The sequence below is a fragment of the Oncorhynchus mykiss genome, chromosome 10 (genome assembly GCF_057628025.1).
Source record: "Oncorhynchus mykiss isolate SJ-2025 chromosome 10, ASM5762802v1, whole genome shotgun sequence".
Lineage (NCBI taxonomy): Eukaryota > Metazoa > Chordata > Actinopteri > Salmoniformes > Salmonidae > Oncorhynchus > Oncorhynchus mykiss.
Window position 1 is genome coordinate 62,010,998 of NC_143031.1, and position 26,581 is coordinate 62,037,578.

General features: G+C 42.1%; 1 protein-coding gene across 48 annotated transcripts in view; it reads left to right on the forward strand.

The window, feature by feature from the left end:
- Positions 1–26,581, forward strand: part of sorbs2a (sorbin and SH3 domain containing 2a) — a 133,602-nt gene that overhangs the window by 58,933 nt on the left and 48,088 nt on the right. For 31 of the 48 annotated variants that reach the window (XM_090187371.1, XM_090187369.1, XM_090187372.1 and 28 more), the window contains one exon: positions 18,848–18,903. In XM_090187371.1, coding sequence (XP_090043497.1) covers positions 18,894–18,903 — 10 coding nt within the window. In that variant the 5' untranslated portion in view covers positions 18,848–18,893. Of the gene's footprint in view, positions 1–18,847; positions 18,904–23,492; positions 23,583–26,581 lie in introns of all 48 variants that reach the window. The other 17 variants (XM_036933535.2, XM_090187360.1, XM_090187335.1 and 14 more) reach the window with 1 other exon arrangement.

The window sequence follows — 26,581 nt, forward strand, 5'->3', positions numbered from 1 at the left end:
GAGTCTGCGGCCATCACTCATTCATATATTTTTATGTGCATATTCTTATTCATTCCTTTACACTTGTGTGTGTATAAGGTAGTTGTTGTGAAATGGTTAGGTTAGACTACTTGTTAGATATTACTGCATGGTCGGAACTAGAAGCACAAGCATTTCACTTCACTCGCATTAACATCTGCTAACCATGTGTATGTGACAAATAAAATTTGATTTGATTTGGATAGGCAGACCATTCCATAAAAATGGAGCTCTATAGGAGAAAGCCCTGCCTCCAGCTGTTTGCTTAGAAATTCTAGGGACAATAAGGAGGCCTGTGTCTTGTGACCGTAGAAGAAGGTATGTACGGCAGGACCAAATCGGAAAGATGGATAGGAGCAAGCTCATGTAATGTTTTGTAGGTTAGCAGTAAAACCTTGAAATTAGCCCTAGCCTTAACAGGAGGCTAGCACTGGAGTAATATCACATTTGTTGGTTCTAGTTAAGATTCTAGCAGCCGTGTTTAGCACTAACTGAAGTTTATTTAGTGCTTTATCCGAATAGCCGGAAAGTAGAGCATTGCAGTGGTCCAACCTAGAAGTTACAAAAGCATGGATACATTTTTCTGCATAATCTTTGGACAGAAAGTTTCAGATTTTTGCAATGTTACGTAGATGGAAAAAAGCTATCAAGACTGTTTCAAGGACATGTTCAACAAAAGAGAGATCATGGTCCAAAGTAATGCCGAGGTCCTTTGCACTTTTATTTGAGACGACTGTGCAACCATCAAGATTAATTGTCAGATCCGACAGAAGATCTTTGTTTCTTGGGACCTACAACTAGCATCTCTGTTTTGTCCGAGTTTTTAAAAGTAAAACATTTGCCGCCATCTACTTCCTTATGTCTGAAACACAGGCTTCCAGGGAGGGCAATTTTGGGGCTGCATCGTGTTTCATCGAAATGTACAGCTGTGTATTGTCCGCATAGCAGTGAAAGTTAACATTATGTTTCCATATGACATCACCAAGAGGTTATATATTATATATGTGTAAACAATAGAGGTCCTAAAACAGAACCTTGAAGAACACTGAAAATTACAGTTGATTTGTCAGAGGACAAACCATCCAGAGCCGAACCAATATATTTTCGACAGATAAGATCTAAACCAGGCCAGAACTTGTAGACCAATTTGGGTTTCCAGTCTCGCCAAAAGAATGTGGTGATCAATGGTATCAAAAGCAGCACTTAGGTCTAGGAGCACGAGGACAGATGAAGAGCCTTGGTCTGACGCCATTAAAAGGTAATTTGCCACCTTCACAAGTGTAGTCTCAGTGCTATTATGGGGTCTAAAACCAGAGTGGAGTGTTTCGTATACATTGTTAGTCTTCAGGAAGGCAGTGAGTTGCTGCGCAACAGATGTTTCTGCATTCTAAAATGCTTTTTCTAAAATGTTTGAGAGGAATGGGAGATTTTGATATCGGCCAATCTTTTTTTCTGGGTCAAGGTTTGGCTTTTTCAAGAGAGGCTTTATACTGCCTATTTTTAATGAGTTTGGTACACATCCGTTGGATATGGAGACGTTTATTATGTTCAACATAGGAGGGCCAAGCATAGGAAGCAGCTTTTTCAGTAGTTTAGTTGGAATAGGGTCCAGTATGCAGATTGAAGGTTTAGAGGCCATGACTATTTTCATCAACAGACTATTTTAATTCAACAGACTAATGAATCTCGTGGGTCTTGTGGGGGCGAACCGGGGGCCTTTCTGTGGCTTAGACATTGCTAGCTCTGGGCTGTGTCTCTGGAGACCCAGTGAAACTATACTGAACAAAAATATTTACACAACATGGAAAATGTTTGAAACGTGTGCCATATGCACAAAAACATACAGTGGGGCAAAAAAGTATTTAGTCAGCCAATAATTGTGCAAGTTCTCCCACTTAAAAAGATGACAGAGTGGCCTAGCCAGTCTCCAGATCTCAACCCCATAGAAAATCTTTGGAGGGAGTTGAAAGTCCGTGTTGCCCAGCAACAGCCCCAAAACATCACTGCTCTAGAGGAGATCTGCATGGAGGAATGGGCCAAAATACCAGCAACAGTGTGTGAAAACCTTGTGAAGACTTACAGAAAAGTTTGACCTCTGTCATTGCCAACAAAGGGTATATGACAAAGTATTAAGAAACTTTTGTTATTGACCAAATACTTATTTTCCACCATAATTTGCAAATAAATTCATTAAAAATCCTACAATGTGATTTTCTGCATTTTTTTCTTCTCATTTTGTCTGTCATAGTTGAAGTGTACCTATGATGAAAATTACAGGCCTCATCTTTTTAAATGGGAGAACTTGCACAATTGGTGGCTGACTAAATACTCTTTTGCCCCACTATCTCTCAAAATTTGTGCACAAATTTGTTTACATCCTTGTTAGTGAGCATTTCTCCTTTGCCAGATAATCCATCCACCTGACAGGTGTGGCATATCAAGAAGCTAATTAAACGGCATGATCATTACACAGGTGCAACTTGTGTTGGGGACAAAAGGCCACTCTAAAATGTGCCGTTTTGTCACACAACACAGTGCCACAGATGTCTCAAGTTTTGAGGGAGCGTGCAGTTGCTATGTTGACAGCAGGAATGTCCACCAAAGCTGTTGCCAGATAATTTAATGTTAATTTTTATACCATAAGCTGCCTCTAAAGTTGTTTTAAAGAATTTGGCAGTACCTCAAACCAGCCTCACAACCACAGACCACGTGTAACCACGCCAGCCAGGAACTTCACATTTGGCTTCTTTACCTGTGGGATTGTCTGAGACCAGCCACCTGGACAGTTGATGAAACTGAGGAGCCACCCCCTTTTGTGGGGAAAAACTCATTCTGATTGGCTCCCAAGTAGTTGGGCCTATGCCCTCCCAAGCCCACCCAAGGCTGCACCCCTGCCCAGTCATGTGAAATCCATAGATTACGCCTAATGAATTTTTCAGTTGACTGAGTTCCTTCAGTGAACTGTAACTCAGTAAAATTGCTGGAATTGTTGCATGTTGCGGTTTTATATCTTTGTTCAGTAATTATATACACAACTCTCCAGAGGTCTCCACCAACACCTAAATTACAAGCTACGGATAAACCACTGTGACTCAATAAAATATAACGGCTCTAAGCAATCTCAATGTATGTTTTTAGGGCTTGTAAACAAAGGAAGAAGGGAATAGTACTTCTTGGAAATTTGGAGTTCCTCCTCTCCAGGCTTTTTGCTTGGCATTAGCCACAGATTTTGCAGTTAGCTTAGTTTATTTTAACTCTTGGGGGAGGATTCAATAAATTGCAAAGCTGAGAACTGAAGAAATTCAAGTATGAGAGAGAAACTCCATGTGGGAAAATAAATTAAATGCATTATTTATCCATACAGAGCTTCTACATTAGGCTCAGATTGAATCACCTTTTATGTCATTCAAAACATCTGTGGTATAAAAAGAGCGAAGTTAGACTCATAACATGCTCGGTGGCACCACAAGTGTCAGCTGGATATGATTTATGAGCCTACCCTGGACGTTTTCGTCAAAATTAGATTTTACTCTATCCTCAAAGGGCACGGGAGTATGGGAGTAGCGCATAGTGCTGCTATGTCAATAGACTTCTGAAAGTTACGAGTTTTTCCCCAAGAACAAGCCAACAAAAACTCCAGAGAAGTAAAAAAATATATATATATATTTATGAGAGCTGGAGTCTGGCATTTTATGTCTTAACTTTGGGAAGGAACTACAGTCCCATTGTTTGCCCCGGAGTACAATTGGAAGTTATTATGGACATTATTTTTGTTGTCGACGTTTTGATAGTGGCTCTTTGTGTACAGTAGGTCCCTTGATATGAGGTTTAGTGTTTTTATTGCCCACCGATAAAGGTAGACTGACGTGTTCCTAGGACTGGGGCTGTGAATCTTTATAGAAATATAACATTTTATCATAAACCATAACTTAAACCACCATCCTGATTCTGTTTTCTTAAGGCTACAAAATATAACTCAATTTAAAGAACTGAAATGGTCACTTTTTTAATTGAAAACTGTGCATTGTCAATCGGCTGATAATGTGCCCCACTAGACTCTGACTAAACCAATAAAACTCATGGCTAATCTACCTTTTTAATGGCATTAATCAAATGACTTCATGGTAAAGGCATCATTTCTTATCCCTTAAGGAAGAGTCTGATGGGTACCCGACTGAAAGGAACCACCTGGTTAGAGTGATTTCACAATGCTTTCATACTCAGATGGCTTAAATTACCATCTCTAACGGATCGTTTCACATCCACTTTTGGAAGTATGAAACACCTTTTAAACTCCGTGATCACACCGACAGCGCCATTGTGCAAAATAGTACGCGGCATCACCTGGGTATGTGTGCAACAAAAGTTCAACATTCACCTTCTGCTACCATTTTTGTCAAGCCCTCTCTACGCAGACAGTTTGACTCATACTTTTGATAAATCCAACATATGCACCACACAGACGCACTGCGACTGTCTCTGCAACGCAATGCCTCAAGGCAAACGCAACGTTCCATTGGAAATGAATGTTCTTCTGCTGTACCAAAATGCATTGACTCTGTCGTTGTAAGCAAAGTTCCCTCAGAATGCATGGAGTAGGATCCTATTGCATAACTCAGGCCCCTACTCGACACAGACCGGTACGCCATAAACAATCAGAGCTGCAGTAGGCCTATATGCAAATAGACCATTGCCATAATGTGCCATTTATATTGAACTGGACTGTGTTTACAGCATGATCGGTCATGAGTAGATGCGCTTGTTATGAGATCAATATGAAAGCTGCTTGTAGCCATGTGTGCACATTTTGTTCATAGCCTTTGCTAGTATGGGAGTTATAGATCATTGTAGTCTGCAACGGTGGAGTGATTTCTTCCTACAAGAGCACAAAACGTGTACATTTCTAGACATCTTTGAAAAGCGAGTCACGTAAAGTGCTTTTTTTTTGTCTTAAAGGGGCAGTGTGTATTTTAAGACAGACTTGAATAAGCAGAGGGTAGCATAATTTGTCTGATCCTCTAATTATGGTATGGAAATAATGCATTTTATTTTGTAAAGTGGTTTCTTGCATCAAGCTACACATCAACATTTTCAGTCACCTCCTTGTCTGAAGGACAAGTGGATTAACAGGTTCATTTCAAGCCCTGCATTTTTGTTTTTCAAAAGTCTGAAGGAATATAGGCCCACATTGGCTGCTACTGTAGGCTGAATGAACAGCTATTCCATGTTGTCGTGTCTTTGGCTATGCCAGATTAAGTGATATGACATGCTATTCTATTAAATCCTTTCTCTGTAATTAATATTACCTGATTGAGCTAATCATGTAAATGTAATTAACTAGAAAGTCGGGGCACCACAAATTAATACTTATAGAGCTGTTATCTTCCGAATAAACTCTTAAAGACCTAGTAATATTTTACATCAATAGCAGTCAATATTAATCGTCACCTTATTTCAGTCTCATCTGAAAGTTGTAAATTCTTGGTTATCTTCACGAACCCTGGCTAACAAGTTGAATCAGCAATACAAAATTGGGTTTAATTATTTATTTACTAAATACCTAACTAATCACACAGAATTACATATACACAGAATGAATCATACCTTGATTACAAATTATGTCATAAAGGAAAACGTCCCTAGCGGGCGGAACAGATATGACAGCTGGTTACACAAAGAAAAGGGGGTTGGGTTTGAGTGGGAAGACTGAAGAACAAAGGGAGAAGCAATGTCTTTATCCGGCTGTAGGCAGCTACTCTATCGTAAATACAATATCCTATGCATTCTAAATTACCGCCCATTTGGAAAAGTAAAATGCAATAAATATTTACTCTGAGCTGCGCTTCAATAGGTTGGTGGTAGATGGAAGGCCGTGTTGCCCGACAGTCCTTTTGTCCTTAGAAGCGTGTCTCTGATGGTGAACGGGATACGTTGTAGTGTCGTCGTTGTGTGGTAGACGGGATACCCTGTCTGTCCTTTCCTAGCCCACGTTTACAGCTGCTGTTGCTAACTCAACGGCTAGGATGTCTCACTTCTTTAGTGAATAAGAGTTCAAAGTTCATACCATTCACAACCAAAGCTCACGCTAAGGTTGGCTTAGTTCTGTAGTTGACATGTTAGTCCTTTTTAACGTATGGACTGTCGTTCTCACGTCCTCGGAACAGGAGGTTACATTTTCATCAAGGGCTTATATAGTGGAGGGAGAAGGGTGTGTTTTCATAGTTTTATAACCCATGTCTCTTCACAGGGGCGGGCCACTGATTGAGCTGAGCCCTAACCTTATGAAAATCCAAATCTCTCATTTGGAAGCTAAAATTACATTTAATCTTTTTACCAATAATTTTATATTCAAACATTTAAATTGCACAACAATTCCATCTGATAACTATAATGTGTAGACTTTCCACTGTACCGTTTATGTCATCCTATCATTGATGAGAATGTCTCAGATGACAACCGAACTGACATCATATTCATTAAGTACCAACGCATATGTCCAACTGGTCGGATTTCCAAAATATGGTTCATTTCCCCCCCCCCTTCTGATGTTCCCAGAATCTCTACGTTAACCAATAGTCACATCAGTAGGGTAGAGAGAGGGAAAAAAGGGGTGGAAGAGGTATTTATGACTGTCATAAACCTATCCCCCAGGCCAGCGTCATGACAATGTTATGGGATGTGTTTTCTCTGGTAAGCCTACATTATGATCATCCACAGTAGCCTACTTGACCTCCAGTCTGAAACTGTAACTTCAAGCTGGTACAGCCTCAGTGTTCACAGTAAGCGAGCACAGAAAGTTGCACAGAATTTTCACAAATGTTAGTTTGAGTTCAGCAGACCTGAAATTTGCTCTGTGCTGAAGAAAATTTGAGGGAACATTGCTTCTAAAGCAACATTTTAATAGCTCCACATTGCTCTCTTAGCCTGACAACTATCCGATCCATGCAATATATCCTCTACACCAAGGTTTCCCAAACTGTCTTGCCCCGCCCTCCCCCCGGACTAGGCACAGATTAAGCCTAGTCCAGGACAAACAAATCATTCTTAATGGAATTTTGATGCAAAGGCCGGCCCGGGGGCCGTATGCAGCCCGCAACCTGATTTCAATACGGCCCGCAGAATCATGCTCAGATCACATAATGAATTTGCGATAGTAAAGTGGTAAACTTCATAACAGACAAATATTTAAATCACAGGCAGTTTGTCTCACTGTTGGAAGAGACAGAGTCGGGTCATGCAGATCTCCCCTATCACACAAACGTGAGATGGCTGAGTTTGGGGAAGGTGCTTAAAAGGGTGTAGGACCTGAAGTCAGAGATTGCTGAGTTTTTACAAATGAAAGGAAAATATGTGGATTTCCCTCAACTGCAAGATAAAGAATGGTTGGCTGATTTGGCCTTCACCGTGGACATCATGGCCCTCATGAATAAACTGAATTCCGGACTACAAGGGAAGGGCCTTTTTGTACATCAGATGTACAGGCTTGTCAAAGCCTTCAAATGAAAATGACTCATCCTGACCGGCCAAATAGAAGACAACAATCTCACCCAGCTTCCGACACCACTAGTCTGTTCCCTATCAGTAGACCAGCAGGAGAAGTATACATCACTGCTGCGTTCTTTGAACCTGGAGTTTTCTCATCGTTTTGAGGATTTCAAAGTGTTGGAAAATGACATGCTGTAATGCTGACTTGCATCTTGAGCTTATCGATCTTTACTCTGATGCAGTGATTGGAGAACTATTCAAAGCAATGTCACTGACGAGGTTCTATGCATCTCTTAATGAACAACACTTTCCAAAGATGTACCTTTTGGGTCAACAGACATTTTCAGGGATGAAATATAAAAAGTCAAGGCATAGATCTCTTACTGACTCTCACCTGTCAGCAATCATAGCGACGTCCGAAACTATACCTGACTTCACTGCTCTAGTCAATGCCCATCAGAGACATCACTCCTCACACTGAGGAGTTGAAATGTAATGTTGAGCTCTCTCTCTTCCTAGTCTTTTTGTGCATACCCGTTAACAAGAGTTCTGTCCGTGGTGCTGAATGCACAGTGTACTTTTCCCTCCGTGTAGTTCATTGCATGTTTAATAATGAAAATACCTACCAAAAGGAGAATGTGGATGTGGTTTATTTCTGTGCATGTTAAGCAAGTAAAATAAGTAGCATATCTGGATGTGATTTACAGTAGATATATCGGTCAACACAGTCATACACATGTAATATGATTCTGGCCCGTGATGGCAAAAATATATTCTATTGTGGCCCTCCTTGGAAAATAATTGCCCATGTCTGCCCTAGCACTCCACAGCTGATTGAAATAGTCAAAGCTTGATGATCAGTTGGTTATTTGAATCAGCTGTGTAGGACTAGGGCAACAAACTAAACATGCACCCAGTGGGACCCCAGGCCCCAGGCCACAAATGGTCTAGTCCTGGAAATTCCATTTGGAATGTGTTATTTTGTTTGTTCTTGGACTAGGCTTGATCTGTGTCTCGGGAAACCGGACCAAAACATTCAGGGTTATGGGTAAAAGGGGTCCATTTGAAATTGGGTAGGAGTCTGCAAAAAGTATACGTTTTTTTGCCCAAGACCTACTAGCGTACATAGTCAAACGCACATCACCTGGGACGAAGACGTCTTGTATAGGAAAATCCCCCCACTTGTTCGCATATGTGTGTGACTGAGTACGCCAATGCTCCCAAGGGGTGTGATTCATTGGACATCCGAGAAGCTCAGAGGGTTTTATTTTGAGGAGTTCCCGAAATGTCGCAGTGAGATACATTGTTTGTGGGTCATCAATGATCAGCTGTGTGCTGGAGTGTCTTCCTTTTGTCATGAGAAGTGCACAGGAGAACGACGTGGGTGCTCGGTTGGTTGTCGACGCAAAGCGAAGAGATTTGTATACTGATGACCCAGCGAAATGCAACACTGAGGCTGAGCATATCTGTTCACGTGACGCAAAGTTAAGTGGTCACTGCAGTGGCAGAGAATGGCACGATTCGACCATGGTAGTCTCATTTTACGAGTGTAATGGTTCAGACATTGTGTATGTATGTATCCATGCAATAAGGAGCTCTGGTGAGAGCATCAAGCAGTTATCTTACATCCCTCCCTCTCCCTCTTTTTATCCTCCCATCCGGCTTACTCGTTTCCTGTTCGATAAATGATTCCGTTGATGTGTGGCGATGTGCTCGTCTGGGGATTCATCAGGTGCTGGCAGCTAATGCCTCGTAAACAGCGCCGCCGCACTCGCCGATTAATCACAGCGGTACGCGCCAGGCCTCAATATTTACAGCCGCTGTCACAACCGTCCCCATGACCGTCTGATACGAAGACTGTGACTTGTTTTATAGGTATTAAAGCTTTCGACACTGGAATGGCTCCATGCTGGTTATCTGGGTCAGAGGTAGGGTAGGCAAAGTGTAGGACACTGCCCCCCAAAGGGGACTCAGTGGAATTGCAGGTGGATATGGGGCTCGGTGTGGAAAGACATTTTAGGTGTACCTGCGTATTCCCAGATTCCAATTGGACACAAGTTGTGAATTATAGTTGTTCTCTCAGTCAACTTGCGTTGTGAATTAAGGGTTAGACAAAAATGTCTTCCTATTGGACACAAGTTTCCAAAAAAAAATGTTATAGCTTAAAAAGTTTGAATACCATTATTTACATTCAGAGATGGAGGGGGAGAGAGCGAGAACGTGTGCTCGGATCCAGTGTCCCACCATAACACTTCCCCTGTGGGCCGTGGTGGCCACAGCTGCTGTGTCGCCGCTGGTCTGTCCCCCGGAAATATGATCCTTTTAATCTGGCCCTGGTTTGGATGGCGACAAGCCACGACGCCGGTGCCGTGATTTACCCCAGTGTGCGTGTGTGTTTGTGTGTGTGTGTGTGGCCCTGTAAGATTTCTAAATGGACAGACGGCTAGCCATTTTATAGCAGCATTTACCATCTAGTATCATTGGCGCTCTATAGAAACCCATCACAGTGCTAGCCCCTTGGCTAACACCACCAACACTGGCTGTGTTGGCAAGACATATGGCGTGTTTTTTTTTTTAAATCAATAGAGTCCTAAGTGCTTCTCTCGCACATTCTTTAAAGCGGAGAGAAATTAATTTTCCAGTTTGCTGTTCAAGCAGAGGTGGCCTCGGTTGTTGGATGGGCTTTATTGGCCGTCTGTGAGCTTGTTTATCTGTTAACGTTCTAAAAGGACCAAAATCAATAGGTTCTCTTTTTCAGCCATTAAATGATTATTGAGAGTACCCTTTGTTTTAATCCATCCATGATGGTGCATTTGGGGATTTCTGAGCTGCTGTGGTTTTAGCAGAGCAACTTTGTATCAGATGTCGAAAATATACGTTTTGTAGTCAACTGTCTAAAGTGTTGTCCACGAACAACCTAATCCTACTGTATATGTTAATTAGGGTAAGTTGAGACACCTGAAAGTTAGTTGGAGGTTTTGTATATTAACACGCTTATATTGAACTGTGAGAGTATTTACTGCCATTTCACGTCTTCCTATGGATGTAAAAGATGGTTCTATTTCCAGTCCCCTCCGTGTGACAAGTGTGGTGTGGTGTGTCACTAACTTGTAGACATGATGTGTGGAGGAGTCGTCACCCGGTGATGGCTCTTTCCCACATATCTCAAAAAGTCTAAAAATGGCTTCCTCCCTGTGTGTCATGTGGGTTTGGTTACCCGATGACAACCATGTCAGAGGAGACGCTGTTTCAGTAGCTTTTAGTTAAACATCACTTGTGGGAGCAGCAAACAAACGGTGTCTGGACATGAACCTTTTTCGAAAGTGACTTCCTCCCCTCATCTTCTGCGATGTTCTGAAAACACAGGATAGGTGAAGGCAATGTGCAGGATGCCTGCTATTGTAAGTTGCTTTCACTTGTTCAGCTCTAATGCCAGTGCAGATGTGGAGACCATCTTTGGTATATTGAGATGTCCTCCTGGCTCCTGCCGTAACCAGAATGCAACACTTCCCCTGTCAGTCAGACAGGGTGTTGGTATAGTCATCATCTTCCTGCTGTAATATGTTCTCAACCTCCCGGGTCCATTTTCACCTGCTGTATTTTTAGCCACCTTTTGCCTATTTTCAATGCTGCATAGAGGCTAAGTGGTTTGCCATGTACTGTACTGGCTGCCAGGAAAGAATTGTGGGTAATGGGCATTTCCATGTAAAGGACCCATGAGAACCAATATGTGAAGTTCATAGGAGCATGTCAAAGTGGGTGTCAAATGAAAGCTACGAGTCAATATTTGAAAAATGAATGCATATATATATATATATATATATATATATATATATATATATATATATATATATATATATATATATATATATATATATACAATTTTCAACCATTTTCCATCCTAAAATGAGGAATGAGCAAAGGTTTTGATTTCTAGTCAAACAGACGGAAAAGGGGTCTTTGACAACATCTGCCAGAAAAAGTATTTCAAAGGGATTAGAAACACATTAAAGCTGAAGTAAAGACCTCTGCCAACTACACTGAACAAAAATATACACACAACATGCCAATATAAACCTGTCATGAGGTGAAATAAAAGTACACAAATGTGTTTACATCCCTGTTAGTGAGCATTTCTCCTTTGCTAAAATAATCCATCCACCACAGGTGTGGCATATCAAGAAGCTGATTAAACAGCACGGCCATTATACATGTGCACCTTGTGCCACTCTAAAATGTGCAGTTTTATCACAACACAATGCCACCGATGTCTCAAGTTGAGGGATCGTGCAATTGGCATTCTGACAACAGGAATGTCCACCAGAGCTGTTGCCAGAGAATTGAATGTTCAATTCTCTACCATAAGCCGCCTTTAAAGTTGTTTTAGAGAATTTGGCAGTACGTCCAACCGGCCTCACAACCGCAGTATGGCGGTTTGCTGATGTTCACCATGGTGGAGGTGGGGTTATGGTATGGGCAGGCACAACCAAATGTGGTCTTGTTTGAGAGTGGAGCTCATTACACCATTAGCCAATGTGTAGAATAATACCCAAATATGCAAAAGAAGGAAAATTCATAATTATGAATTTCTGTACAAATCAGGGACCCATGATGTAATTCCGTTACCAGATGTAAATCCTCTTCACTTACTGTAGTTCAATAACCAAAAGCGATGTTTTCAAAGTCCAGGTGTCATGTCATAGCTGACACACCATTCTTTCTGCTGACATCTTTGAGTCTTATTTCAGAGCAGATATGAGTTTTTGGAAAACATGGTCGCACAAAGAACTGAGGGAGATTTTTACATATATTTTTCAAAGTTTCCAAACTTTGCATCTGCATAGTTCTTCCCGTAAATGTGCTTTTGCGTGAATGTTCAGTGGAAATTGTTCAAATTAGTCCTTGTGCATAGAGTTTTACATGATTTTGTTCAACTTTGTTTTTTTGTTTGGCACACATTTAAAAGTGAAAAATCGGAGTCAAAGCGTAATTCCATTATCATGTAATTGCCCTAATGTTTAAATGTTGGCTACCACTTTTCAAGGCAATCCCCTGAAAACGTATCTTCCTGTATCTGAACTAAACCACCATTGCTTGTATGGTAGGACACAGACCTCCTGAGATGATCCAACTCAACTGGACTGGTCTGTGTGGCCCTAGCTTAAGTAAACCGTTTGAAATGGTGATCTACTAGAAAATTGCTGTTTTACAGCCTCAATGACATTACTCAATGACATGGCTCACATTCTATTCAAGCAGACTAGATTCAAGAAGCAGCGCTATGGTGGGGAGGATCTGTGTTGACAGCCATCTGAGGCAATGCAGTAAAGAGTGTGCATGTGACCCCAACCATTACTCGAGTCACCACACAAGGCAATATCACCATTTACTTCAAAAGGAGTTTGTTTACAATGTACCCCTATAAGCATGCTAATAAGAGGGCAATTATCAGCATTTGGGGGGAAACCTTTAATGAGCCTCTCAGCTTTCAAACTGATGAACTGGACCAGCAAGCAGACCTAGGTTAGAATACTGTCAAACTGATGAAAAGGACCAGCATGCAGACCTAGGTTACAATACTGTCATACTGATGAAAAGGACCTGCACGCAGACCTACAGTAGGTTACAATACTGTCATACTGATGAAAAGGACCTGCACGCAGACCTACAGTAGGTTACAATACTGTCATACTGATGAAAAGGACCAGCATGCAGACCTACGGTAGGTTATAATACTGTCAAACTGATGAAATGGACCAGCATGCAGACCTACAGTAGGTTACAATACTGTCATACTGATGAAAAGGACCAGCATGCAGACCTAGGTTACAATACTGTCATACTGATGAAAAGGACCAGCATGCAGACCTAGGTTACAATACTGTCATACTGATGAAAAGGACCAGCATGCAGACCTAGGTTACAATACTGTCATACTGATGAAAAGGACCAGCATGCAGACCTAGGTTACAATACTGTCATACTGATGAAAAGGACCAGCATGCAGACCTAGGTTACAATACTATGGGAAATCTTTCAAATAATTTGAGCTTGAACATTTGCTCTCGCCTGACTGGTTGAGGTTTGCCATTTTGGCTATATTCTATTGGCACATAAAGATTTTTCTCTAATTTAGCTTGGGGAGAAAAAAACACTATTTTGATCGGCGAACTTTGAGTGCACTAAAATGGTTCCGTGGCGGCTTTCCTCGTGCCAATTCTGTGCCCTCTGCCTAGTAACATCTCTCTGTGGCTAACCTAATCATCTGTGTCACGACTGCTAACTTGTGCATTTGTAAACAAAACGTTTACAAGGCTTGTGATTTAAGACATTACTGTGCATTGCCTTTTGTTTAGCTTCTTTGTGGACCATTTACTGTAAATGGTTGGCTATAAACAATGGAGTGATGGTGTTTCATAGGACAGTGTTTTTCAACTCCGGTTTAACCCTCCAGGTTGCACATTTTAGTTCTAACCCAGCACTAACACGTTCTCATTTAAACTAATAGTGGGTCTGGGTGAATAGTTAAGTAGCTGAATTAGGTGTTTGTCATAAGGCATTTACAAATTATATTCTTCTAGAATCAATTGATGTACAAGCCTATCATTATGAGTCGAGGTTCACATCATTTGAAATGGCCATTGAAGAGCAGATCATTGTACAGATTCTACCTTTCAAACATGGGGACATGCGCTTGAACACATCTTGGAATGATACCTATCAACAAAAGCCCAGGCTAATCTCTGAACACATGCAAGTGTCATTAGCAGGATTCACGCCCGTGTGTTGCAGCCATCTTCATATCTGACACGTATGATCGCCGCCACAGCCCCTGTGAGCTGACACTAGCTGGATCTGTCATGCCCAAAGCCTCAGTAATGAAACGCATATGCACATACTGTGCCTTCAGAAAGTATTCATACCCCTTGACTTATTCCACATTTTGTTACAACCTGAATTCAAAATAGATTTTTTTTCACACTGGTTTTTCACACCCACAATAACCCATGACCAAAAAAAAAATATTCTCCAATTTATTGAAAATGAATGTAAGTTTTCACACCCCTGAGTCAATACTTTGTAGAAGCACATTTGACAGTGATTTAAATCTGTAGCTATTTTTGGGTAAGTCTCTAAGAGCTTTCCACACCTGGATTGTACAATATTAGCCCATTTTTGTTATTTAAAAAAAATTGTCAAGTTGATTATTGATCATTGCTAGACAACCGTTTTCAAGTCTTGACAGATTTTCTAGACGATTTTTAAGTCAAAATGTCATTTTGGTAAGCAACTCCCGTATAGATTTGGCCTTGTGTTTTAGGTTATTGTCCTGCTGAAAGGGGAATTTGTCTCAGTGTCTGTTCAACAGCAGGCTGAACCAGGTATTCCTCTAGGATTTTGCCTCTGCTTATTACTTTCATTTTTATCTTTAAAAACCTCCCTAACCCTAACCCTAACCCTTGCTGATAACAAGCATACGCATAACGGGATGCAGCCACCACCATGCTTGAAAATATGGAGAGTGGTACTCAGTGATGTGTTGGATTTGCCCCAAACGTATTCACGACAAATCGTTTTTTTTCCACTATTTTTGCTGCAGTATTACTCAATAAGTGCCTTGTTGCAAACAGGATGCATGTTTTTGGAATATTTTTATTCTGTACAGGCTTCCTTGTTTTCAGTTTGTCATTTAGGTTGGTAATGTTGGGGATCCATCTTCAGTTTTCTCCTATCACAACCATTAAACTCTGTTTTAAAATCAACATTTTCCTCATGGTGAATCCCTGAGCAGTTTTCTTCCTCTCTGGCAACTGAGTTAGGAAGAACGCCTGTATATTTGTAGTGACTGGGTGTATTGATGCACCAGCCAAAGTCTAATTAATAACTTCATCGTGCTCAAAAATATATTCTCTCTTTTTTCATTTATTTTCTTCACATCTACCAATTAGTGCCCTTCTTGAAAAACCTTGCTGGTCAGTGGATGAATCTGTGTTTTGAAATTCACTACTCGATTGAGGCACCTTGCAGATAACTGTATATGCGAATACAGAGATGGGGTAGTCATTCAAAAATGGTAACCACTATTATTGAACACTGAATGAGTCCAAGCAACTTCATTATGCAATTTAAGCACATTTTTACTCCTGAACTTATTTAGGCTTGCAATAACAAAGGGGTTGAATACTTATTCACTCAAGACATTTCAGCTTTTAATTTTACAGTCATTTCTAAATTCCATTTTGACATTATGGGGTGTGTGAATACTTTCTGAAGGCACTGTACATATACACACAAACACACGCGCATAAAAACACGTACACACACACTCATACGTGCGCGCACACCGACTGTCGCCTTTGTCGGGTAAGGCCTGAACTTTCCATCAGGGAAAGGGTATTGGACAAGGGTATTTTCAGAGCCGATTTATCATCTAGGTCATGTCTTTACAGTATTAAGGAATTACATTTGGTGTTACAACCTGGCTCAAGATTGTACCTAACAATGGGAAACCACACACTGAGTATATAACAAAAATGAATTTATTCCATAAATAAAGTAAACATTCCCAACTTTTGGAAGAGGAGATGCAAAGTGCCTACCTCGCCCAATAGTCCCCTCCCTTATGGTCCCGACCAGACTCGGATTCAGTGTGATGATGGTCAGCAGTTCTACTCCGACTGGAGCTGTCTCTACAGCAACCCTGTGTCTCATCAGCTTACACCCGTCTCCCCAAACCTGGCAGAATCCCTACTGTGGGACGAAGACTGCCAATCTCACCTGGAATCTCTTGCTACTACCACTGCACCCGTTGAGAGGCAAGCACACTCCTCACGACCATACCGGGATGGGTTCAACCAGCCCTGCGTGGGCACCGCTGGGTATAGGAACTTTAAGCCATAGACTGTAGCTGGCTCACAGGTAAGATAGTCATCAAACCTCAGTGGACCAGGTTGTCCCCTCCCGTCCGCAGCAGATGTACTGGGATGTGACTCAAGGACAGGGTCATCATCCTCAGGTGGGCCCCCAGACCTCCATCGGATACATCTCAGACCTGATCTATACTGCTGCTATTGTCACCAACTTCCTGGAGTTCAAATTTCCTGCCCCTGCTTACCTATTGTATAGCCTGGTGGTCCCAGCTCTGGTTGTGCGGTCAGTAAATTAGGTGTCACCTGCCAAAACCACAACGAAACAACCATAAGTATGCGTGGAGAGAGGATAGTCTTGCTGAATGGGGAAACAGTGGCTTTATGTCACAGCTGATCTTTCACAGGTGTGCCCCATCAGCACTGATGACCCTCCCAGCTCCGCTCACCTCTCCTACTCCGCCCACCAATCTCCAGCAGGAAGTAAGCACAGCAAAACCCAGTAGACAGAGCAGGGAGGGGCCGTCACAGTGTATGTTTGGTACGGGTACAGACAGTACAGTTAAGTAGCTGTACTGTCGGCCTGTACCACTTATCAGTCCCTTATCAGGGTGTTATTCCAGTATGACAGCATGGACATTGAGTATCTCCTATTTGTTTGTATGTTCCTCAAAGAGAATATTTGTCATACAAAGGTGATATTTTGCTCCATCTGCCAGGGATATTCTGTGGAAGATACCTACCCTATTGTTGTAAGTTGAAAATGGCCTCATCATTTAAAGTAAGGTTAGCTTTGTTTCCAGTCGACAGCGTGGCAGGGAGGATGCATAAAGACGTGTCGGGTCTGAGATACACTAATTGATTTTGATCAGCTCAATACTCCATAAAGTGAACCAGTTTGTTTCTGCCCGTCCCTCTGTTTGGCACTCTGTCATAACTAGTTATGTATCCGTGGCTCTAACTTGTGACAGAGCCCTTGTGCTCAGTGAAGCAGGAAGTATATTTTTGTCTGGTCTTTTGTGTGATGGTCTATGTTTAGCTTATAATATTATACAATATTTTATAGATTAATACATTCAGTTATCCATGTATAATATTTTCAGTGCTTCAAGTTCAAGTCATATCATCCACATGTTCGGTGGAATTCCTAAATTTTTATTTTGTTACAACAATAAATTGGATATATTTGTTTCTTGTTAGGTCCCCCTGGGAAATTAGCTGCAAAACTCAAGGGGGTTTCCTCATATATATATATATATATATTTATTTATTTATTTATTTATTTATTTATTTATTTATTTATTTATTTATTTTTATTTATTTATTTTTATTTATTTATTTATTTATTTATTTATTTATTTATTTTTATTTATTTATTTATTTATATTTATTTATTTATTTATTTATATTTATTTATTTATTTTTATTTATTTATTTATTTTTATTTATTTATTTATTAACGGAAGGAAAATGAAAACATTTCACATTCCACGACTACTTGCTTTTGATACTCAAATGCAGGAGCTACTCTATAGAGATACTGCTAGGGCTTCCCGAGTGGCGCAGTGGTCTAAGGCACTGCATCACAGTGCTAGCTGTGCCACTAGAGATGCTGGGCTCGAGTCCAGGCTCTGTTGCAGCCGGCCGCGACCGGTAGACTCATGAGGCGGCTCACAATTGGCCCAGCGTCGTCCCGGTTAGGAGAGGGCTTGGTCGGCAGGGGTGTCCTTGTCCCATCGCACACTACCGACTCCTGTGGCGGGCCGGGCGCAGTGCAGTGTACGGTGTTTCCTCCAACACGACACATTGGTGCGGCCGGCTTTCGGGTTAAGTGGGCATTGTGTCAAGAAGCAGTGCGGCTTGGCTGGGTCGTGTTTCGGAGGACACACTGATCTCGACCTTCGCCTCTTCCGAGTCCGTACGGGAGTTGCAGCGATGAGACGACTGTATTGAATACCACGAAATTAGGGAGAAAACAGAGTAAAATAATATATATAATAAAAAAATGCAGAAAGATACTGCTTCCCTAGCCACGGTATGACTGCGTGGACTGGTGTCCAGCCAAGCAGTAATCAACCTGATTCTGAAGTCAAGACAAACACAAAGAACCAAGATTTAATGTTCATTTTAAACTACAAGCACTATTGAGCCTGAACTAAAACTGCTGCCATAACGCCAATGGAAGGAATGAATGTTGGAACTATTTGAGGAAATTGTCTATTTTTAGAACTGCACTGCTTTTTGTAATAACAATCTCCCCCTTAAAGATTTTAGATTTTGAGTAGAGTCTCAAGTTATTCCTGATGGAATTGATTTGTTATTCACAATGTCCATTTCACAAATACACATTGGCAGTTTGTATGGCATGTCAAACTGACTTGCACCAGGTAATGTGAAAGAGAAGTAGGATTTCTGTTTCTCTGAGGGCATTACAGTGGGTAATAATCTAACCTCTATCTCTGATTCCTTTATTCCAGGAAAGTGTACCCAGCTACGGTAGAACTGTTAGGAGACCTCTTCAACATGAATACAGGTATGTGATATGCCTCTTTAAACACTACGCAACACATGTACACACACACACACACACACACACACTAGGATGTTGAACTCGAGGCATTCCGCTGTGTCTGATCTGAATCATTTTAACCATTCATATCAATGTTTTTTTTTTTTAAACATTTGCCAGCTGTTGAATATTGCTTGCTGTCGGAGTTGCATAGCTAAGCAAAATGTAACATTTAATTCATATTTTTTTTTATTTCAACCAACTCATTTGATTTGACGATTCAGATTGAAGTAAGTTCGCAACAGGACCTCCTCTTGTTTCAGAAAATAACAAATTATCTGTTTGAAGGCTTTTAGAGCTGTAAGTGTGGACATCCTGTGAAGGACGGGCGATTCCGGTCTTGATCAATTCAACATTATTTAGCAAGGGAGTACACTTTCTTCCTGGAGAGCTAGTCTCCTGCAGGGTTTCACTCCAACCCTGCTGTAACAAACCCAACAAATCAGCTGCTCACAGGAGCAGCTGCTCCCCCCCCCCCCCCCCCCCCCCCAAAAAAAAAGCTATATAGGAGGAGGGATGGCCTCCCCCGCTCTATAATGTGGAGGCATAGAGGCATTACACATATTGCATTGCTTTATGGTCTTCTGATACACCCACGTAATTCCTCTCATTCATAAATCGGCCTCCAAAGCTCCATCTTAAACTTGGCCCGCATCCCAAAATGTATAGAGTATTTCACTACAGTAGCTATGATGACGAATCATTCACTTAGTGTTATTACACTCCTACGCCCTCTGTTACTCTGCCAATGAAAGTCTTGATTTGTTCCTGCTATGGTAATTGTTTACAGCACAAGATCTATCGAAGTGCCAATATCCTCCGCACAATCTAGAATGCTCTTATCAAGTCCACCAGGCATATGCTCTCATTAAGTTTCCATGACATTGCAATCAGAGTTTTGCTTCAGCTTTGGTAAATGTTTACATCACGGGTTATTGAGTCACGGAACATTCCACGGTGTTTGCGTATGGAACATTGCCCCGTTGTGGGGATTTATTTTTGATTCCCTTACCTTCGTAATGGCAGGGTGTGCTGAAACGTTTTGCATGCGGAGGGATTCTGTGCCCTCTTGGAGAAATGAACAGCGTTTCATTACTCCTACGTTGATGACCAAGCAAGCATGAACGTTAATCTGCGTTGAGGTCACAGTTCATATGAAGTAGGAAGGGGGACGTTTTAATTGCTGTGTGTTTACTGCATGCCTGAATCAACCAGAATGTAAACAAACATAAAATCGGTTCAGATAGGTTTTTGCCGATGATTGTTCTAGAGTCTTGTTTATAGTTTTGGTTATATTCGGTATATTCGGGTGTGAAAAATGGCGCCGGAGGAGATGGCCGCCGTTTTACGGTCTCCTAACCAATTGTGCTATGTGTTTTTTATCTGCAATATTTGTAAATTATTTTGTACATAATGTTTCTGCAACTTTATCTTACGGAAGAAAAGAGCTTCTGGATATCAGGACAGCGATCACTCACCTCGGATTAGAAGAAGATTTCTTCAACAACAACAACAACAAGCAGGACTCACACGATATTATATTCTCCAAACACCCCACAGGGCAGACATCCCAATTATTCGTAAAAGGAAGCGACGCAGAGGACGAAGAGCCAGATGCCTCGTCCGGACCCGCAGAAGACAACTAGGAAAGCTGCCGTTACCGTCAATATTACTCGCCAACGTGCAATCATAGGCAAAAAAACATTCTAGATCACCTGTACTCCACACACAGAGACGCGTACAAAGCTCTCCTTCGCCCCCCATTTGGTAAATCCGACCACAACTCCTCCTGATTCCTGCTTACAAGCAAAAATTAAAGCAGGAAGCACCAGTGACTCGGTCTATAAAAAATGGTCAGATGAAGCAGATGCTAAACTACAGGACTGCTTTGCTATCACAGACTGGAACATGTTCCAGGATTCTTCCGATGACATTGAGGAATACACCACATCAGTCACTGGCTTTATCAATAAGTGCATTGAGGACGTCGTCCCCACAGTGACTGTACGTACATACCCCAACCAGAAGCCATGGATTACAGGCAACATTCGCACTGAGCTAAAGGGTAGAGCTGCCGCTTTCAAGGTGAGGGACTCTAACACGGAAGCTTACAAGAAATCCCTCAATGCCCTGCGATGAACCATCAAACAGGCAAAGCGTCAATACATGGCTAAGATTGAATCATACTACATCGACTCCGACGCTTGTCGGATGTGGCAGGGCTTGCAAACTATTATGGACTACAAAGGGAAGCACAGCCGCGAGCTTCCCAGTGATACGAGCCTACCAGACGAGCTAAATCACTTCTATGCTCGCTTCGAGGCAAGCAACACTGAGGCATGCATGAGACCCTCAGCTGTTCCGGACGACTGTGTGATCACGCTCTCCGTAGCCGACGTGAGTAAGACCTTTAAACAGGTCAACATACACAAGGCTGCGGGGCCAGATTACCAGGACGGGCATTTGCTGACCAACTGGCAGGTGTCTTCACTGACATCTTCAACATGTCCCTGATTGAGTCTGTAATACCGACATGATTCAAGCAGACCACCATAGTCCCTGTGCCCAAGAACACAAAGGCAACCTGCCTAAATGACTACAGACTGTAGCACTCACGATCGTAGCCATGAAGTACTTTGAAAGGCTGGTAATGGCTCACATCAACACCATTATCCCAGAAACCCTAGACACACTCCAATTTGCATACCGCCCAAACAGATCCACAGATGATGCAATCTCTATTGCACTCCACACTGCCCTTTCCCACCTGGACAAAAGGAACGCCTATGTGAGAATGCTGTTCATTGACTACAGCTTAGCGCTCAACACCATAGTACCCTCAAAGCTCATCACCAAGCTAAGGATCCTGGGACTAAACACCTCCCTCTGCAACTGGATCCTGGACTTCCTGACAGGCCGCCCCCAGGCGGTGAGGGTAGGTAGCAACACATCTGCCACGCTGATCCTCAACACTGGAGCTCCCCAGGGGTGTGTGCTCAGTCCCCTCCTGTAGTCCCTGTTCACCCATGACTGCATGGCCAGGCACGACTCCAACACCATCATTAAGTTTGCTGACGACACAACAGTGTGCTGATCACCGACAACGACGAGACAGCCTATAGGGAGGAGGTCAGAGACCTGGCCAGGTGGTACCAGAATAACAACCTATCCCTCAACGTAAGCAAGACTAACGATTGTGGACTACAGGAAAAGGAGCACCAAGCACGTCCCCATTCTCATCGACGGGGCTGTAGTGGAGCAGGTTGAGAGCTTCAAATTCCTTGGTGTCCACATCAACAACAAACTAGATTGGTCCAAACACACCAAGACAGTCGTGAAAAGGGCACGACAAAGCCTATTCCCCCTCAGGAAACTAAAATGATTTGGCATGGGTCCTGAGATACAGCTGCAAATCGAGAGCATCCTGACCGGTTGCATCACTGCCTGGTACGGCAATTGCTCGGCCTCCGACCGCAAGGCACTTCAGAGGGTAGTGCGTACGGCCCAGTACATCACTGGGATGCCTGCCATCCAGGACCTCTACACCAGGCGGTGTCTGGAGGAAGGCCCTAAAAATTGTCAGACAAAGACTACCGCATGGCAAGCGGTACCGGAATGCCAAGTCTAGGACAAAAAGGCTTCTCAACAGTTTTTTTCCCCCAATCCATAAGACTCCTACCCGGACTATTTGCATTGTGTGCCCCCCAACCCCTCTTTTACGCTGCTGCTATTCTCTGTTTATCTTATATGCATAGTCACTTTAACTATACATTCATGTACATACTACCTAAATTGGCCCGACCAACCAGTGCTCCCGCACATTGGCTAACCGGGCTATCTGCATTGCGTCTCACCACCCGCCAACCCCTCTTTTACGCTGCTGCTACTCTCTGTTCATCATATCTGCATAGTCACTTTAACCATACCTACATGTTCATAATACCTCAATAAGCCTGACTAACAGGTGTCTGTATATAGCCTTGCTACTCTTTTTTCAAATGTCTTTTTACTGTTTTATTTCTTTACTTACCTACACACACACACACACACACACACACACACACACACACACCTTTTTTTGCGCACCATTGGTTAGAGCCTCTAAGTAAGCATTTCACTGTAAGGTCTACCTTTTGTATTCGGCGCACGTGACAAACTTTGATTTGATATTGACAACCTAAGAGAGTGGACACAAACAGACAAATGTGCCGGTTTTAAAGGTAGTCAACGATATGACATCGCAGTGGGCAACTTCCTGCTGACAGACCAACCACAACATAGCAGAAAGTTGCCCCACTGGGTATGACGGTATCATATTGCTGAGTCTACATTTCTGGGGCAACTATAGGTTAATATGATGTTTGTCAGTACACTCGACTCCCTCCATCCATCTTGATATGAGCTGTCATCCTTCTCCTGTCCCCATTGCTTATGAGAATGGAGCCATTGTAATGCATGTGCTATGCCTCTTTCCTGGGGGCTTTGGCGTGTGTGTGCGTGCATGTGTGTGTGTGCTGCTTCTGCTGCCGTGGCTGCTGGCTGTGCTTTCCCAGACAGTGGAGGATGCGCTCGCAGCAGCGCTGCCTTGCTACTCACCCTCTCCCACATGAAGCGGGTCCAGAGCGTCCCCAATCTGGCTACAGGTACACACACACACACACACACACACACACACACACACACACACACACACACCAACAAAACACAACCCTTATGCCTAACACACATACACAGGCCTGTACAGACTACTGTGTCATTGAGTCACACTGATGTTGAAGGGGGTAAGTGAAGGCCATGCTAACTTTTGACTGTACGCAAATAAGACGTGCGCGGTGCGTTGGGAAAGTATTCAGACCCCTTGACTTTTTCCACATTTTCTTACGTTACAGCCGTATTCTAAAATGGATTCATTATAATTTTTCTCATCAATCTACACACAATACACCATAATGAAAACAGATTTTTGGAATTTTTTGCAAATGTATAAAAACAATACCTTATTTACGTAAGTATTCAGACCCTTTGCCATGAGACTCGAAATTGAGCTTATGTGAATCCTGTTTCCATTGATTCCATTGTACAACTTGATTGGAGTCCACCTGTGGTAAATTCAATTGATTGGACATGATTTGTAAAGGCACACACCTGTCTACAGTATATAAGGTCCCACAGTTGACAGTCCATGTCAGATCAAAAACCAAGCCATGAGGTCGATGGAATTGTCCTTAGAGCTCCGAGACAGGATTGTGTCGAAGCACAGATCTGGGGAAGGGTACCAAAACATTTCTGCAGCATTGAAGGTCCCAAAGAACACAGTGGCCTCTACCATTCTTAAATGAAAAAAGAGAGCTGTCCACCCGACCAAACTGAGCAATCAGGGGAGAAGGGCCTTGGTCAGGGAGGTGACCAAGAACCCGATGGTCACTCGGACAGAACTCCAGAGTTCCTCTGTGGAGATGGGAGTACCTTCCAGAAGGACAACCATCTCTGCAGCACTCCACCAAGCAGGCCGTTATGGTAGAGTGGCCAGACGGAAGCCACTTCTCAGTAAAAGGCACATCACAGCCTGCTTGGAGTTTGCCAAAAGGCACCTAAAGGACTCAGACCATGGAAAACAAGATTCTCTAGTCGGATGAAACCAAGATTGAGCTCTTTGGCCTGAATGCCAAGCGCCATGTCTAGAGGAAACCTGGCACCATCCCTATGGTGAAGCATGGTGGTGGCAACATCATGCTGTGGAGATGTTTTTCAGCGGCAGGGACTGGGAGACTAGTCAGGATTGATAGAAAGAAGAATGGAGCAAAGTACAGAGATCCTTGATGAAAACCTGTCCCAGAGAACTCCGGACCTCAGACTGGGCGAAAGGTTCACCCTCCAACAGGACAACGACCCTAACCACAGAGCCAAGACAACACGGGAGTGGCTTCGGGACAAGTCTCTGAATGCCGAGTTGCCGAGCCAGAGTCCGGACTTGAACCTGATCAAACATCTCTGGAGAGACCTGGAAATAGCTGTGCAGCGACACTCCCCATCCAACCTGACAGAGCCTGAGAGGATCTGCTTATAGCGTCATTCCCAAGACGACTCGAGGCTGTAATCGTTTCCAAACACTGTAAATTAGAGGTCGACCGATTATGATTTTGCAACGCCCAAACTGATACAAAAAAAAGCCGGTACAGATTAATCGGCCAATTTTATTTATTATATATATATTATTATTATATATATATATATATATATATATATATATATATATATATATATATATATATATATATATATATATATATATATATATATATATATATATATATATATATATATATATATATATATATATATATTTGTTATATATATATATATATATATATATATATATATATATATTTGTAATAATGACAATTACAGCAATACTGAATGAACACTTTTATTTTAACTTAATATAATATGCTCAATTTGGTTTAAATAATGCAAAAACAAAGTGTTGGAGAAGAAAGCAAAAGTGCAATATTTGCCAAGCAAAAAAGCTAACGTTTCAGTTCCTTAATCAGAACATGAGAACATATGAAAGCTGGTGGTTCCTTTGAACATGAGTCTTCAATATTCCCAAGTAAGACGTTTTAGGTTGTAGTTATTATAGGACTATTTCTCTCTTTACCATTTGTATTTCATATACAGTGCCTTGCGAAAGTATTCGGCCCCCTTGAAATTTGCGAGCTTTTGCCACATTTCAGGCTTCAAACATAAAGATATAAAACTGTATTTTTTTGTGAAGAATCAACAACAAGTGGGACACAATCATGAAGTGGAACGACATTTATTGGATATTTCAAACTTTTTTAACAAATCAAAAACTGAAAAATTGGGCGTGCAAAATTATTCAGCCCCCTTAAGTTAATACTTTGTAGCGCCACCTTTTGCTGCGATTACAGCTGTAAGTCGCTTGGGGTATGTCTCTATCAGTTTTGCACATCGAGAGACTGACATTTTTTCCCATTCCTCCTTGCAAAACAGCTCGAGCTCAGTGAGGTTGGATGGAGAGCATTTGTGAACAGCAGTTTTCAGTTCTTTCCACAGATTCTCGATTGGATTCAGGTCTGGACTTTGACTTGGCCATTCTAACACCTGGATATGTTTATTTTTGAACCATTCCATTGTAGATTTTGCTTTATGTTTTGGCTCATTGTCTTGTTGGAAGACAAATCTCCGTCCCAGTCTCAGGTCTTTTGCAGACTCCATCAGGTTTTCTTCCAGAATGGTCCTGTATTTGGCTCCATCCATCTTCCCATCAATTTTAACCATCTTCCCTGTCCCTGCTGAAGAAAAGCAGGACCAAACCATGATGCTGCCACCACCATGTTTGACAGTGGCTATGGTGTGTTCAGGGTGATGAGCTGTGTTGCTTTTACGCCAAACATAACGTTTTGCATTGTTGCCAAAAAGTTCCATTTTGGTTTCATCTGACCAGAGCACCTTCTTCCACATGTTTGGTGTGTCTCCCAGGTGGCTTGTGGCAAACTTTAAATGACACTTTTTATGGACATCTTTAAGAAATGGCTTTCTTCTTGCCACTCTTCCATAAAGGCCAGATTTGTGCAATATATGACTGATTGTTGTCCTATGGACAGAGTCTCCCACCTCA